General features: G+C 29.5%; 1 protein-coding gene across 1 annotated transcript; it reads right to left on the bottom strand.

The window, feature by feature from the left end:
• Positions 1–10,545: 10,545 nt before the first annotated feature.
• LOC107449219 (innexin inx2) lies at positions 10,546–14,046 on the bottom strand. Its single transcript, XM_016064695.4, has one exon. It carries the CDS (start codon positions 13,821–13,823, stop codon positions 12,711–12,713), a length of 1,113 nt encoding a protein of 370 aa, XP_015920181.1. The 5' UTR covers positions 13,824–14,046; the 3' UTR covers positions 10,546–12,710.
• Between the last annotated feature and the right edge of the window lie 183 nt (positions 14,047–14,229).

Genomic DNA, 14,229 nt, shown 5'->3' with positions numbered 1-14,229 from the left:
GATGGGGGTTTATAAGTTAGGAAAAATTTTTACGTCACACTAGAGCTGCACAATGGGCCATTAGCGACGAACTGGGAATCATCCCTTAAGATGATCCGAAGACATGCCATTACCATTTTGATCTTCAACAGTGAGGATGGCTCCTCTGCTTTAGTAGCCTAACCACCTACGCGCTAAGTCGGGCACTTAAAGGTAGAACAATTTAACGAGGACCTATACCGTGCACCCTCGGTCCCTACACAGGTTGATCAATGTGGTCACCCACCCGCTTACTAACCGCAGCCAGTGATGCTTGATTTCGGTGTTCTACTGGGGAACCGTGTCTCTATGATGAGTCCACTGCAGGACAATTTCAAAAAAGAATATTCGAAAACTCACCTTTCCTATTATTTAAAAAAATATTTTTGTTAACGAATTTCTGTGAGGGATTTCTGTTCCCAGAATATTAAATTGGATAAGTAGAGCTGGGAGTTTTTGTGTATCCGTTTATCAATTTTACTACCGGGACCTGCATAATCTACTGGGAACCGTGTTTTACGACCAGTTCACTATGGAACTATTGATTTTAAAACACTCAGATTAAGCTTTAACACATTTTGAAATGATAAGTTAATTTATTAGTTTGAAGTTAAAATGATAACAGAAAACAATTATAATAAACCATAATTACTTGATCTTCTAATTTGTCCCGCAAAGAACTGATCGTATAAAGATACTGATGCTCCCAGCAGATCACCAAAGTCAAGCATCACTGGTTGTGGTCAGTAAGCGGGTGGGTAACTTTGATCAACCTACGTAGGGACCAAGGGTACGCGGTATCGGTCCTCATTAAATTGCTCGACTACCAGGGAATGCGCGACTGGTTGATAGGGCGTTGGGCCCATGTCCAAGAGATCGCGAGTTTGATCCCCGCCGTCCGAAGATTCCCCGTGTAGTAAATGGTGACTGGTGCACATTAAATCTGTCGGCTCACGAAGTTCCCAAGTTCCCATAACAAATCGATACGGGGAATTATACTGGAGATTGATAGTCCTCTGGTTTAGGTCGAAAATTACAATCTTTCAATGAATGACTGAATAGATGTATGAATGAGTTCGCCCTTTAAAACGGGCAGTGACGTGTATGTGGTTACAATTTTTTCTCAAGGTTACCATTAAATTTGGCGATCGTTTAACGTCATAAATCGAAAAAATCGTCATTAATTGACTTCAAGTTTATATTGCGTATTTACAATTAATTCTTCACAGTAGCAAGTATGATCATTTCATATTATTGCATAGTTTTTATTTGTTTATTTTTCAAATAATTTTTTGGTAATTTTTTTTCGAAACTTCGAATTTATAAAAAAAATAATTGGTATGCCAAAAAATAAATGATTATTTTACCTATTTCTGTAGCGATTTGCACGTATAATCGAAAAATATTTGTTTTTTTAAATTTAATTGAAGAGTGAAAAAAAGTCTTTATTTCTTTTGACCAAATGATTGGACTCGTTCTAAATGATTCGTCAGTTTCACTTAAAATTGCGCAAGCGATTTACGAAATCAGGTAATAAAACATTCTTTCTGAATAAACGTACTCTTTTTCTGCGAATTTGGATTAATGACCTTCAAATTATAGCCACTATCAGGAAAACATGGTTCCAATAGTTTATAATTCGTAGCTTANTCTATCAGTATCATAAGGAGATATCCCAGATTTTTGATGTGACAAATCATTATTATTCTATCAGTATCATAAGAAGATATCCCAGATTTTTGATGTGACAAATCATTATTATTCTATCAGTATCATAAGGGATATCTCAGATTTTTGATGTGACCCATGGATTATATACCTTACAAATCATTATTATTCTATCAGTATCATAAGGAGATATCTCAGATTTTTGATGTGACCCATGGATTATATAACTTACAAATAATAATTATTCTATTAGTATCATAAGGAGATATCCCAGATTTTTGATGTGACAAATCATTATTATTCTATCAGTATCATAAGGAGATATCCCAGATTTTTGATGTGACCCACGGATTATATACCTCACAAATCATTATTATTCAATCAGTATTTACTGGTAATATCAGAAATAAAAACCCTCTCATCAAATTTACCGGTTGTCCTTGAATAAGTTTTCCCAAGTTGTAACAAAGAAAAAGGATGTTCATATTTTTGTTTTGAGTAGCAATTTATATAAGATGTGAGATGAGATGGTCACGCAAGAAAGACATATAAGGTGAATGGCACAGTCATCATTTGCACTTAAATCTGGAATAAGAAAGTGGTGGAATGACTTCGTAGCCTTCAGCAGGTAATAATTACGGGCAAGGTGGAAGGGGTCAAGCAATTGGAGTAGCATTCTTCCGACTGGTCAAGGTTTATCTCACTTTCTTTTATGTAGAATATAGAATTGAGATTCTCCCAAATTATGATTCGTAATCTCTCCAATAAATTCTTATCCCAATTTGTTAAGAATTTTTTTTTCTTTATAAAAAAGAGCTCGAAAAACCTGTTTTTTAACTAAGCACAAAAAATAGTAATGCTTTTAATATTTCATCGTCTTATTTAGGCGAGATGATGTTGATTACATATAAATGAAATGCCTGGTACCAAAATACTGTAAGAGAAACAGAAAAACATCCTGACCTTTTTTTCCGCATCATTTGAATTTCGGTAAATATATTTCGCGTATTTAGGTAGGCTGATGTTAACGAGTGTTTATAGTCAAAATCATCAAAGAATTGCTTTACAAAAATATTTTAACTCTTTTAAAAAAATATTTTTGTTCAAGTTTTGCATTCAGCATTTTTACTTCAGATTTTGAAATAATACCAACAAGTGAAGCACTGTCTGCGCTAAGCACAAAATAAAACAAAGAAAACGGAGATGGGTGGGGTAAAGAGATGTTTTTGATTGGAATCGCCAAAGGTAATAGAATAAACTCAAGACTTTTAAAAAAATAAATAAACAAATAATAAATAAGTAACAAAAATAAATAAATGAAATAAATTAATAAAAATTAAAAGGCATGTTTTTAAAAAGGTGAATTGAGTGCTGCTTTTAAAAACAAAAGTAAAGCATTCTCGCAACATTCCTTTGTGGGCCAAGGGGGGAGGGCCATGGACAGTGCCGGATTAAGCGTACACGGGGGCCCTGGGCCATTCAAATTTTTGGGCCCTTTGATAAAATTTTTTTCCTCGTATGTTTTTTATTTATTAAATTATAAAAGTATTTATATATCTTTTCATTTAAGAAAGCTTATTTAAAATAAAAATAAATAATAATAAATTAAATTTTATTTTACTTTGTTAAATTAGAACTAAAAAAATAATCATAACATTTTGAAAAAATTTGAAATTTATTAACACTTTATAAAATCAACGCTACTATATCATTGTTTTTCTTAATTTTTTAAAATTTATTTTCAAAAAATCTATTTTAAGGTCTCCCCTAATCATAGGGGGCCCCAGGCCATTCATGGTCAAATGAGTAATCCAGCACTGGCCATGGATATCAAGACTGTCATGTAACGCAAATGCGGGTTAGTTTCATCAAAAAGTCCTCCACGAAAGCTAGTTTGTTCCAGCAGTTCCTTTGTCTTCTGGATTGGATTCAAAATTACATGGCTACGGAGTTGAATATTGATAGACACAAACTCAGAATTGGAGCTGCAGTTCACGCCGGTTATAAAATTATGATATAAAATAAATAACATAACTAATTATTATATTTGAAATTATTCGCAAAAAAATATAAATTGTTCTGTTCTAAGTTTGATTCGAGTCAGCTTCTGGATCTATACATGTTGCCTGCAATGTACAAATGAATAAAATAAATAACTGAATAAAAAAATAAATAAAAAATTCAGAACAAAACAAAACACAAAAAATGACACCTATACTTTTATTTTTAGTTAAATTAATCTTGACCATTTTTTAATAATTAAAATTTTGGTTTAATTTAAGACAAATTACTAAAACCGAAACGTATAAAATTATGCATGAACTCAACTGTCCAATAATATAACCTGAGTTNATCATTGTTTTTCTTAATTTTTTAAAATTTATTTTCAAAAAATCTATTTTAAGGTCTCATGAGTAATCCAGCACTGGTCATGGATATCAAGACTGTCATGTAACGCAAATGCGGGTTAGTTTCATCAAAAAGTCCTCCACGAAAGCTAGTTTGTTCCAATGCTTGATCCAGCAGTTCTTTTGTCTTCTGGATTGGATTCAAAATTATATGGCTACGGAGTTGAATATTGATAGCCACAAACTCAGAATTGGAGCTGCTGTTCACGCCGGTTATAAAATTATGATATAAAATAAATGGTTAACCAAAACAAATAACATAACTAATTATTATATTTGAAATTATTCGCAAAAAAATATAAATTGTTCTGTTCTAAGTTTGATTCGAGTCAGCTTCTGTTGCCTGCAATGTACAAATGAATAAAATAAATAACTGAATAAAAAATTCAGAACAAAACAAAACGCAAAAAATAACATCTATACTTTTATTTTTAGTTAAATTAATCTTGACCATTTTTTAATAATTAAAATTTTGGTTTAATTTAAGACAAATTACTAAAACCGAAACGTATAAAATTATGCATGAACTCGACTGTCCAATAATATAACCTGAGTTTATATGTATTGCAATACAAACATCAGAGAACACCATCACACAGTATACTTTTATTTAACGCAAACGAAATAAAATGCGCCCTAAAAATTTATAGCTTTCTTATTAAACTTTTAACAGCGTGTGATTCTATGAATCAATCTCTTTAAAAAGTGCAAATGATCAATAATAAAATAATAAATACAATAAATAAACAACGAGCTGTTACATAATATTTTGTACTTATTCACAAATAGTCGAACAAAAAATTGTTTTATAGTTCGGCAGCTTATTTACTACACTATTTTCAAAGAATCTGTCAGTTATTTTTATTAATAAATGCAGGCTAGAAGACGGAAGTGAGATTTCCGCACGCATAGAGCGTTTGGATGACGCAATTCCGTTTCTAGATTTCACACTTCGTTTTCGAGGTTATATAGTTGTTCTGATACGAGCGAATCCCGTTAAATTTGTAACGATATTCTGATATAAACAAATAAAAAATATTTCCTTTTTAAAGAAAAATGATTTTATTGTTTATAATAGAATTAATTTATTTTATATAACTATGTGTGGGTAAAACGTTAACTAATAAAACGTTAATGACAATTTTTAGAAGCTCCCCATTTCTTTTAATTTACAATATTCCAACTATCGAATTTTTCTTATTAAGTTCTCGAAGTTTTGTTGGTGGGGGCATTGGCGTGTGGTTAAGGTGTGTGTTTATATCATCTTCATAAGCAAGCACTTAGGAGTATACAATGAATTTCGAAATATATATTTGATTCTAATTTTAGTTTTCTAAAAAAAATAATATTTAAAATTTTAGAATGCAGATAAACATCAAAATCAGCAAGAGGCCGTTCAAAAAGTACTTACATACCGAAGGGGAGAGGGGATTTGCTATTTTGCACGGTTTTGTACGATGGAGAGGGGGGGAAGGTATTATTCAAAGTACGTACATTATAAGCATACACCAAATTTAAATTTTATTTAAAACATAATTATTTTAATTTTTATGAAAAAGGGGGGTAGACCAATAAAATGTACGCACTCTAAGGGTATGTACGGTAATGTTCGAAGGGGGGGAGGGGTTAAAATTTCTCCATTTTTGTGTACGTACTTTTAGAACGGCCTCCAATATTTAAGATACATAGATTCTTAATATAAGCCTGAAATTTTTTTTCAATTTCTTTCTAGAGTTGGTAGTTCCGCTCCATTTACTCGCCAGCCCTTCTGATTCTTTTGCAAAATTTTTTATTTCTGATTAGTTCAAAGTAAGTTCAATAACACTTTCTTATAACTTTTAAGAGAATTTAATTGAAGGAAAACAAATTTTTTATTAGCGAGCTAAAATTATCCAATTGAAAAAAAAAATACAATCGTCTTTTAATAAATATATTTAATTGCAATTTTAAGTTCATCAACCCCCTTTTAAAATTTTTTTTAAGAAGATAAAATCCTGCAAGTAAATAAATGGTTTTAGCACACTGAATGCGAATCTAATGTGTTTTTTGCTAACGTCGGCAGCTCTTCCGTTTTTTACCTTATTTAGTTTTTTTAAGTTTATAACCACCATTTCATTTTTCGTTAAAAAGAAGATTATTCGAAATCATATACTTATGGGGCGCTAGTACTTATTTGGTAGCTTTTTTTTAGGTCTGAATTAAAATTTAATAATATTATTATTATTAACTATTTTTGTTTTTATTTATGTAGTTATTTGGATTTAAACATTTAAAATTACAAACATCATAATTTAAATATAGTATGACTCACACGAAATTTAGTACAATGTACAACCAACACAATTTAGCACGAAAAAATACAACCTCAATAACTTTTTTTCCCCGGTTTTCAACGCAAATATTTTTTCTTCTTCTTTTTTTAAAGGTATGTGCTTGGGAATAATTCTTAAATATACAAATTAATCCATTGCTAACCGATAATTCAAAAAAATCAAAGATCAAATTTTTTCAAAATGAGCATACTTTTTTTGTTGAATCTACAATAATTAATTATTCGGAGCTCACAGTCGAAATTTTGTGACAATCGATATTGTTATTTTGGTATATCTTAAAGACTTTAAGTATGGCAATCAAAAAATTATTGCCCTCGGATATGAAACTCGTTATAACCAAGGACAACTTAATGCAGGAACTCATTTTTAATAGTTATTTAACTTAATACTGCGCAAAAATGTTTGATGCTTAAAATTTCGTAGTTTATAAATTGTAATTCCTTGAAATCTATCGCAAAAGTCTTTTTTTCTTCTTCTATTAAAAAACAAACTATTTGTTAGAACAAATTTTTCTCTCCATTATAGTATAACACTTCAACTTCTTCTCACTTGAAATTATAAAGCTTGTTTCCATCTTCCCCTCCAGGTATTTGGAAATCCTTAAACCAAAAAGAAATTATAAATGGGTATTTTTATTAACTAAATGATTTTCGATTCACAAGTTAGCATTATTATAACAAACATTATGAAATTTACTATGATATTTTGAAAGAAAATGAGATACATGAACCCACAATGACTGATCATGAACACGCAACGTAAAAATAGAATAGCTCGAAATAATTTAACTCAAAAGGTTTTTCCATGTTGTAAAAATGTCAAGATTGAGCAGTTCTAATTTTCTACCTGACGAAATAGTGAATAGATTTGCATCAGTGGTAGCAGGTCGACGGGCGTGATCTTATGACACTTGCACATGGTCGAAGTAATATGCGAAGAAGAATATCAAATCCGTGAAACAAACGTACATGCCATTGTCTTTTAAGAAAATGATGGCTTTCCGTCACCGGGAAAAATAATTTTCTTATGCTCTTGTTCGTACATATAGTCTGTTTGAAATTTTTTTTTGGTCTCTAAACTTGTAAATATACATAGACTATAACTGAATTTCAGTTTATCGACAGTTCTTATTACTTTTATAAAAATCGTAAGAAATAAAGTCAGCTTATAACTTAATTAGAAACTGCACCAGTTTATTGGATTTTGCAATGAAAAAGTTTTTTTAAGTTATACAGTTAAACGCTTTAAAACATTATAGTTTTATACGTAATATATTCGAAAGTATTATTTAGTCGTATCTAGATAGCAATAAAATTTATTACCTTCACTTTTAAGGTTTAGGAACTATACATATCAATCCCATAATACTGTTGCATTACAGAGTATCAATTTTCAAATTGTACGCAATTTACAAGATTAGGTAAACTTATATAACTGAAAAATTAAGTTGTTTTAGAAATAAACAATCAAATTAGTGAGAAATGTGCAAATATAAAAATGTGCTATTTATTACATCTTTCAAGCAGAATTTCTCAAGATTTTATTTTTACAATAAACTGAAATCGATAATAAAGCACATTTTTCGGCATAAAGAATTTTTGTTAATGTAATCTAGCTAATTGTGAAAATATATTATATATCACAAAAAGTTATGGTTTTATTCATCTTTTAGAATCATCATTAGAAATATGTTATAAAAATGAAAATAAAAATATTTTAATTTTTTAGAGGAAAACAGTTATAAATAATTTGTATGTTTAAACGCAATTTAATTGACTGAAATTACACCATTTAATTCGTGATTATTTACACATATAGCGCATTCAAATATACTCAAAATGTTTAGAGCTTTTTGAGAGATATTTTTATTTGGAAACTAAAATACTACTGTAAAATTAATCTATTAATGATTCATATTAATTTTATTTTTCTGCACTTTTTCTCAATTAAACACAGTAAGCATGATTAGGTATGTATGATCTAAAGTTATTTCGAATAAGATTAATTTCGTGATAATTAAAAATCATTTAGATATATTTTAAGTGTAGAAGAGTACTGAAAAGTAAGATTTATTTCCAATCAAAGGGAATATAAATGAACAAGTAAATGCTTAACAGGTGTAAAAATGCTGTTTAAGAAAATATGTTTCTTTATTATGTGAGAGAAATGTGTACTTTTTGAATATGTCTTTGCTCACATGTTCATCTTATTAGAGTAGAGTAAGAAAAAAGGAAATCGTCTTGAGCACTTAAAAAGTTCCCAGTTGAGTCACTATCAAAAAAATAAAAGAGTAAATAAAAAATGTATTTATGATGAAATTACAAGAAAACTGAAAGTAGTTACAGTGTAGCAAGCTTAATTTAAGGAATTCTAAAGAAAAAAGTTGAGTGAATCAGTTAACCTTGTTGCAGAATTTATTCGGGCTTTCTGTTACATACTTCTCTAATAATAATTCAAGATAATTTTAAAATAACAAATATACACGTTTCTAATTTAAAGTAACAGAAGCGTTAACTTCAAAAAAAAGGAAAAAACTTTTTTGATTAAATAAATTTTTTTTTTAATTGAATAAGTAATATTTTTTTAAATTCTAATTTTCTGGGCAATATTATTGTATTTTGTAGGGAGGGGGGCATTCTAATTATATCCTTTTTGCATTTTGTAAATCATCATATAAAAAAAATAATTAAAAAAAATCGTGAAATACGTAGCAGTAACTACCGTAAAAAAAAAGATTGACAGCGAAATCACGCGATTTGGACTCTTTAAAACAGGGTAACTAAATACGTGTTTTTATTTCGAGATTCAGTTGTAATCAATAATATCGTATTAAAAGTATCGGATTTTAAAAGCTATAAGGAAATAAATAATAATGAATGCATAAAAAATAGAAGAAAAATTTCTACGGAAAAGAAAATCAAATTATTTTACTTCCCAAAGGAAGAATCTTTCTGCAAGAACTCGGTAATGTTCTGCGACAATGTTGCCGTGATTCTGCCATGGGGTCAGTTAAAATATGATTTTATTCCGACAGGATCTTAATAAAAATCGATATAAATTCTCTTGATAAAAATCGACTTCTCTTCCTTCGTTATTGAAATTTGTAATATATATAACATCCAGACATGTGACACAACCAGTAGAAAAAAAAGAAGGCTGAAAAGGCACATAGATGCATATTTTAAGATTTCAATGCTGCACAATTACACAAAAATATATCAAAAGTACTGATAAAAAAAATACTGAAAAATCATGTTTGAAAATCTCTAACCTGTAATAAAATTGAAAGTTAACCAAGTGTAAATACTCACATATTAACCCTTTTTGGTCGTATTGTTTATACATGGGTGTTATGCTGGTCGGAATCAATTTACTTAAACACAATTTATAAAATATTTCTAATTCTACGTTTCTCCGAATTTTGTGGTCTTAATATATCAGTAAGGTTCTTTTCTGTGGTGGCTAAGACCAGAGACATACAACCGCAAAAGGTTAAATTAAATAATGTTAAAATGATGCTTCTCTAAGATATTCTTATGAGCCAGTTGAAAATTTTACTCGTGCTTTCTATATTTTGTTTTCAATTTGCTAAGAAAGAAGGTACCCTGTTGTGGTCACTATATAATTTTTAGTAAAGAATTCAATTATTATGTGAGAAGATTTGTAATTAACTTATTTTTGCTCACAAGAGAAGAGGTATGATCAAAAGGCTATGAGGATTATTCAACTTCTTTTATTACAAAACAAAAAATAAATAAAAATTATATATTACAAAATTAAATGTTGAAATTTTCTTTTATAAAATTCTTACTCAAGTGCTGGATGGGGGGGGGGATTTGTTATTTTTGCTAACGAGAGAGAGACAACAGTAAATCCAATTTTCTTTTCATTTCCCCCCTTAGATTTTGATTACTAAACATTTAAATACATTTTTTTAAAAAATAACTAAATGATGTTTAAATTTCAATGGATGATTTTCTTTTTACTCCACATGGTTAAACAAAAGAAATAGTGAATGTAGCAAGACACCAACGGAAAAAATACTGCAAAAAATGTTTGAACAAATCGTTTTTCGCTGTGAAACTGTTTGAATACCATTAAAAATAATAACACAAAAATATATGTAAATATTTTATTACAAAAAGATAAAAACAGCATCAATATTTTATAATTAGATATTTTTAGATGAATTGACATATGAAACTACACTAAGACAATGGCAGTTTGAAATACTTTGACACAACTAAAAGTTTTAAGGGCTGAGAAAGCTAAAAAAAAAAGAAAAAAGTCACAGCTGCTTAAGTTTTACGAGACTTTTAAATTATCAAGTTTTTAGCTTTAACAGCTTATTTCAACTTAATGTTCAGTAATAAAATTACTATTACGCTGTAATAATAAAATAGAAAAAAATTATCTTTTTCACTTGTACTAGTCACAAGCAAATGGATAAATACTAACTTTGAATAGTTATGTTAATGATTAACATAGATCAACATGGCATATAAAAAACAAATATGCAAAACAGTTACAATTCATGTAATAAATAGGCGATGATACGACTTATATATCTGACGAAAATTGCACAATATTTCACAATTAAATAAAGACATAAAAACGAGACTAAAAATTTAAACTATGGCAAAATTGAACACATTTTTTTAAAAACAAATACAATAAATTACAAGCATACATGAGTAAATTAGAAAGATTTGATACTTTTTAAAAAATATAAATATTTTGATTATTAAATAGCAATAATTATAAATTTTGATATTTCTACAGCTCAGTAGATAAAATAAACCAATACACATGCTTTTTTTAGAAATTTATATGTACCTAAACATTAGATATAAATAATGAAGTACTGCACAAAATTATAAATTAATAGTTAAAATTTTGATAATTAAAAACTCTGATATTTTTTGCGCTCAGTCCATAAACATGATAATCCAATACATATAGTCTTTAAAAATATATATACTAATAATTAGAACCAAAAACATGATGAAATACCACACAAAATTTAAATAAAATCTAACTACATTCTAAATAAAGTGCCCAGTCTATGATTAAATCTATTAATGATTCAAATCTATATTTTAAAATTATAAGCAATGTAGTAGTTATAAATATTTAAAATATTGATTGATCTTCTATTGTGAACAGTATATATTAACTGTATACTTCCAACAACACAAGCATTTATAAAATATAGGAACATAAGTTTTTCAGCACTTTAGTTGCTGAAACATTAGTACTTGGCTTGAATTATCACAGCACAGCAATGAAATGAAGACTTTATTATTCATAGCATTAGGGAGATTATTTGGTACTTTTCGGTTAGACAGATACAAAGAAATACATCGATTTTTCTTTTTAACTTATTTTCATTTAAATTATTTTATGAACACTTCCATTTTGTTCAGTGTTAAAAAAAATGGTAAAAAAAAAGTTGGCAGCATTTTTGGAGACTCTTCGCTTGTACCCAGCTAATAAAAAGATAATTTATTTAAAATAAGTAGTCTAGCTAAGTAGGTAAAATGAGATTTTATGTAGTCTAATGATTCATTATAATGCTAAGGCTTAAACAAAATAATGAAGTCTATGAAATAGACAATAATACTAAGATCATCACATTGAATTCTGAAACTCACAATACATATAAAAAATAGAACACATTTAAAAATGAATTTTCATAATGATATAAAAGCATTCATGAGATTAACTTGATTACTGAGATTTCGGTATACTGTATCAATACAATGATGATGTGATGACAAATAAAAGTCTTAAAATTGTAGAAAAAGTTAATTAAAGTGGTATTTTTTGTTGAAGGACCTTTCCAAATGTGATTTTGCAATTAAAATGAGACAGAAAGGTAAGCTAAGACTTCATACTTTTCTCTAAAATACAGCAGTGATAAAACACATTCAAGAAGGTTTTCACAAAAATATAAAAAACGTTGTGAAGCAAACTTAATAATTGAGATTTTTAGTAAACACTGCATCAATACAATATTGATGATATGAAAAACTAAACAAAAACAGTAATTTTAGAAGATGGTCTATTCTGTTTTATATTCGGTGACAAGTTTGATGATACGAAAAGAATACATATTAATTGTTCGAAAAAAACATTCAGACTTTACATTAAGAATACCTCAGTCATTAAATTGACTGAGAATGTCAAAAGCATTGATGAAATTAACTGGATAAATGAGATTTTGATAAAAATTGTATCAATACAGTAATGATGACTAATGAAAAAGTTTTATAATTCTCAACTACACAAAAGTTGTATGTTTTGAAGTTGAAGGTTTCATATAACCATTCTGTTCCATTTCTGCTGCCAGTTTGCTGATAACAAATCCATAATTGCTGGCATCAAGATTTTTAGACAGCAAATAAAGAATAAACCAGTCACTTAATTGAGATCGACCAACTAACCTATCCAGGGCACCCTTACTAGCATGTGGGGCTCTGGTCACCAAAACACAGTACCTAAACAGAGGCATTGCAGCAAGCATCAAACGATATGCCAACACCAAAACTGTCATGCCACAAAGAAATAGCATCCAGAACCACAGAAATATGAAAATTTTTTCATTCAGCACATTTAAAGGAAGGATGCATAATGCATCTACTCTTTGCACGTCTCCCGATGATCCATAATCATGAAACAGACATTTGGTCATGCGAGGAAATGCTTTTACCAAGGGATCCGTGCGATATTCTTGATCCCATTGGCTCCATTGCATAACCTTTATGCCAAAGGTTGTGAAGGTGCCTCCAAGAAAATTGTCTAGAATCCACATTTGACCCACTACATTGGCTAAAGTAAGGATCTCACAAAATATATACTTCTTGAAATAAGCACCAAAATGTCCCATGTGTAGATGTAAGGAGTGCGATAGCAAATTCACACTTTTGTCTCTTTCAGAATCTCTTAATAAAGGATCATGCAAATTCAGACTTAGAGCTCTGATTACGCCACTTTCCCAGCATCTCCATAGGTATCTTGGCAAATAAAACAGAACACCTTGAAGGAATAATACAATGGCAACCCATTGGTAATAACCATGGTACACTTTATTTTGTCCTCTGACGTAGCTGTCAATGCCTGGATGGGGGATGTGGACCCCCACCGTGCCATTCCAAGCATGGGGTAAAATGTAAGTTCCGTGAATCCAGCAAAAATTTTCCAATGCTTTTATGCGGGCTACATCTCGCTGTAAGCAGTGTATAGGATCTCCAAAATGTTGACGGCATGACAGCAATATGCTGCAGCAAAGTAAGATTAGAACTGTCCAACGAGAATGCAATCTAAACACAAAGCTGTCAGTGCAAAATTCGCGTGCTTTGAGAAGTCCTTTTAAATTGGCGAAAAGCGTAATCATAATCAAATAATAGCAGAAAACTTATTCAACTCGGAAAATATATTTGTTTCTTTTTTAATGGGAGAATACAAACCAGAAAACTGAAATGTTTTCTTAGTCCATCATTACAGTTTCTAAACATATGATGAAACACTTACTAGCGTATCATAATGTGCGACCTAACATCACTGTTTTGCTTTTGGAATGAAATATTTTAACTCCTCCCATCTTGCAATGAAATGAGTAATGCAAAATACGGTTATGATTATTTCAGAAAGTAGCACTGAATATATTTGTTGCTTTTGCGAACATGCAGTTTTTTAAGTCGATTAAGTTTTTTCAAATGCATTGCAAATTTTGTATACAGGAACGAAAACTCGTTAGTCGGTTCACAGTCTTTGATTTTTAGCAATCTGTATATTTCTTA

Source organism: Parasteatoda tepidariorum, chromosome 1, assembly GCF_043381705.1.
Source record: "Parasteatoda tepidariorum isolate YZ-2023 chromosome 1, CAS_Ptep_4.0, whole genome shotgun sequence".
In the NCBI taxonomy this organism is placed as follows: Eukaryota; Metazoa; Arthropoda; class Arachnida; order Araneae; family Theridiidae; genus Parasteatoda; species Parasteatoda tepidariorum.
Note: the sequence above shows the minus strand (reverse complement) of the source record. Positions and strands in the feature narration are given on the sequence as shown.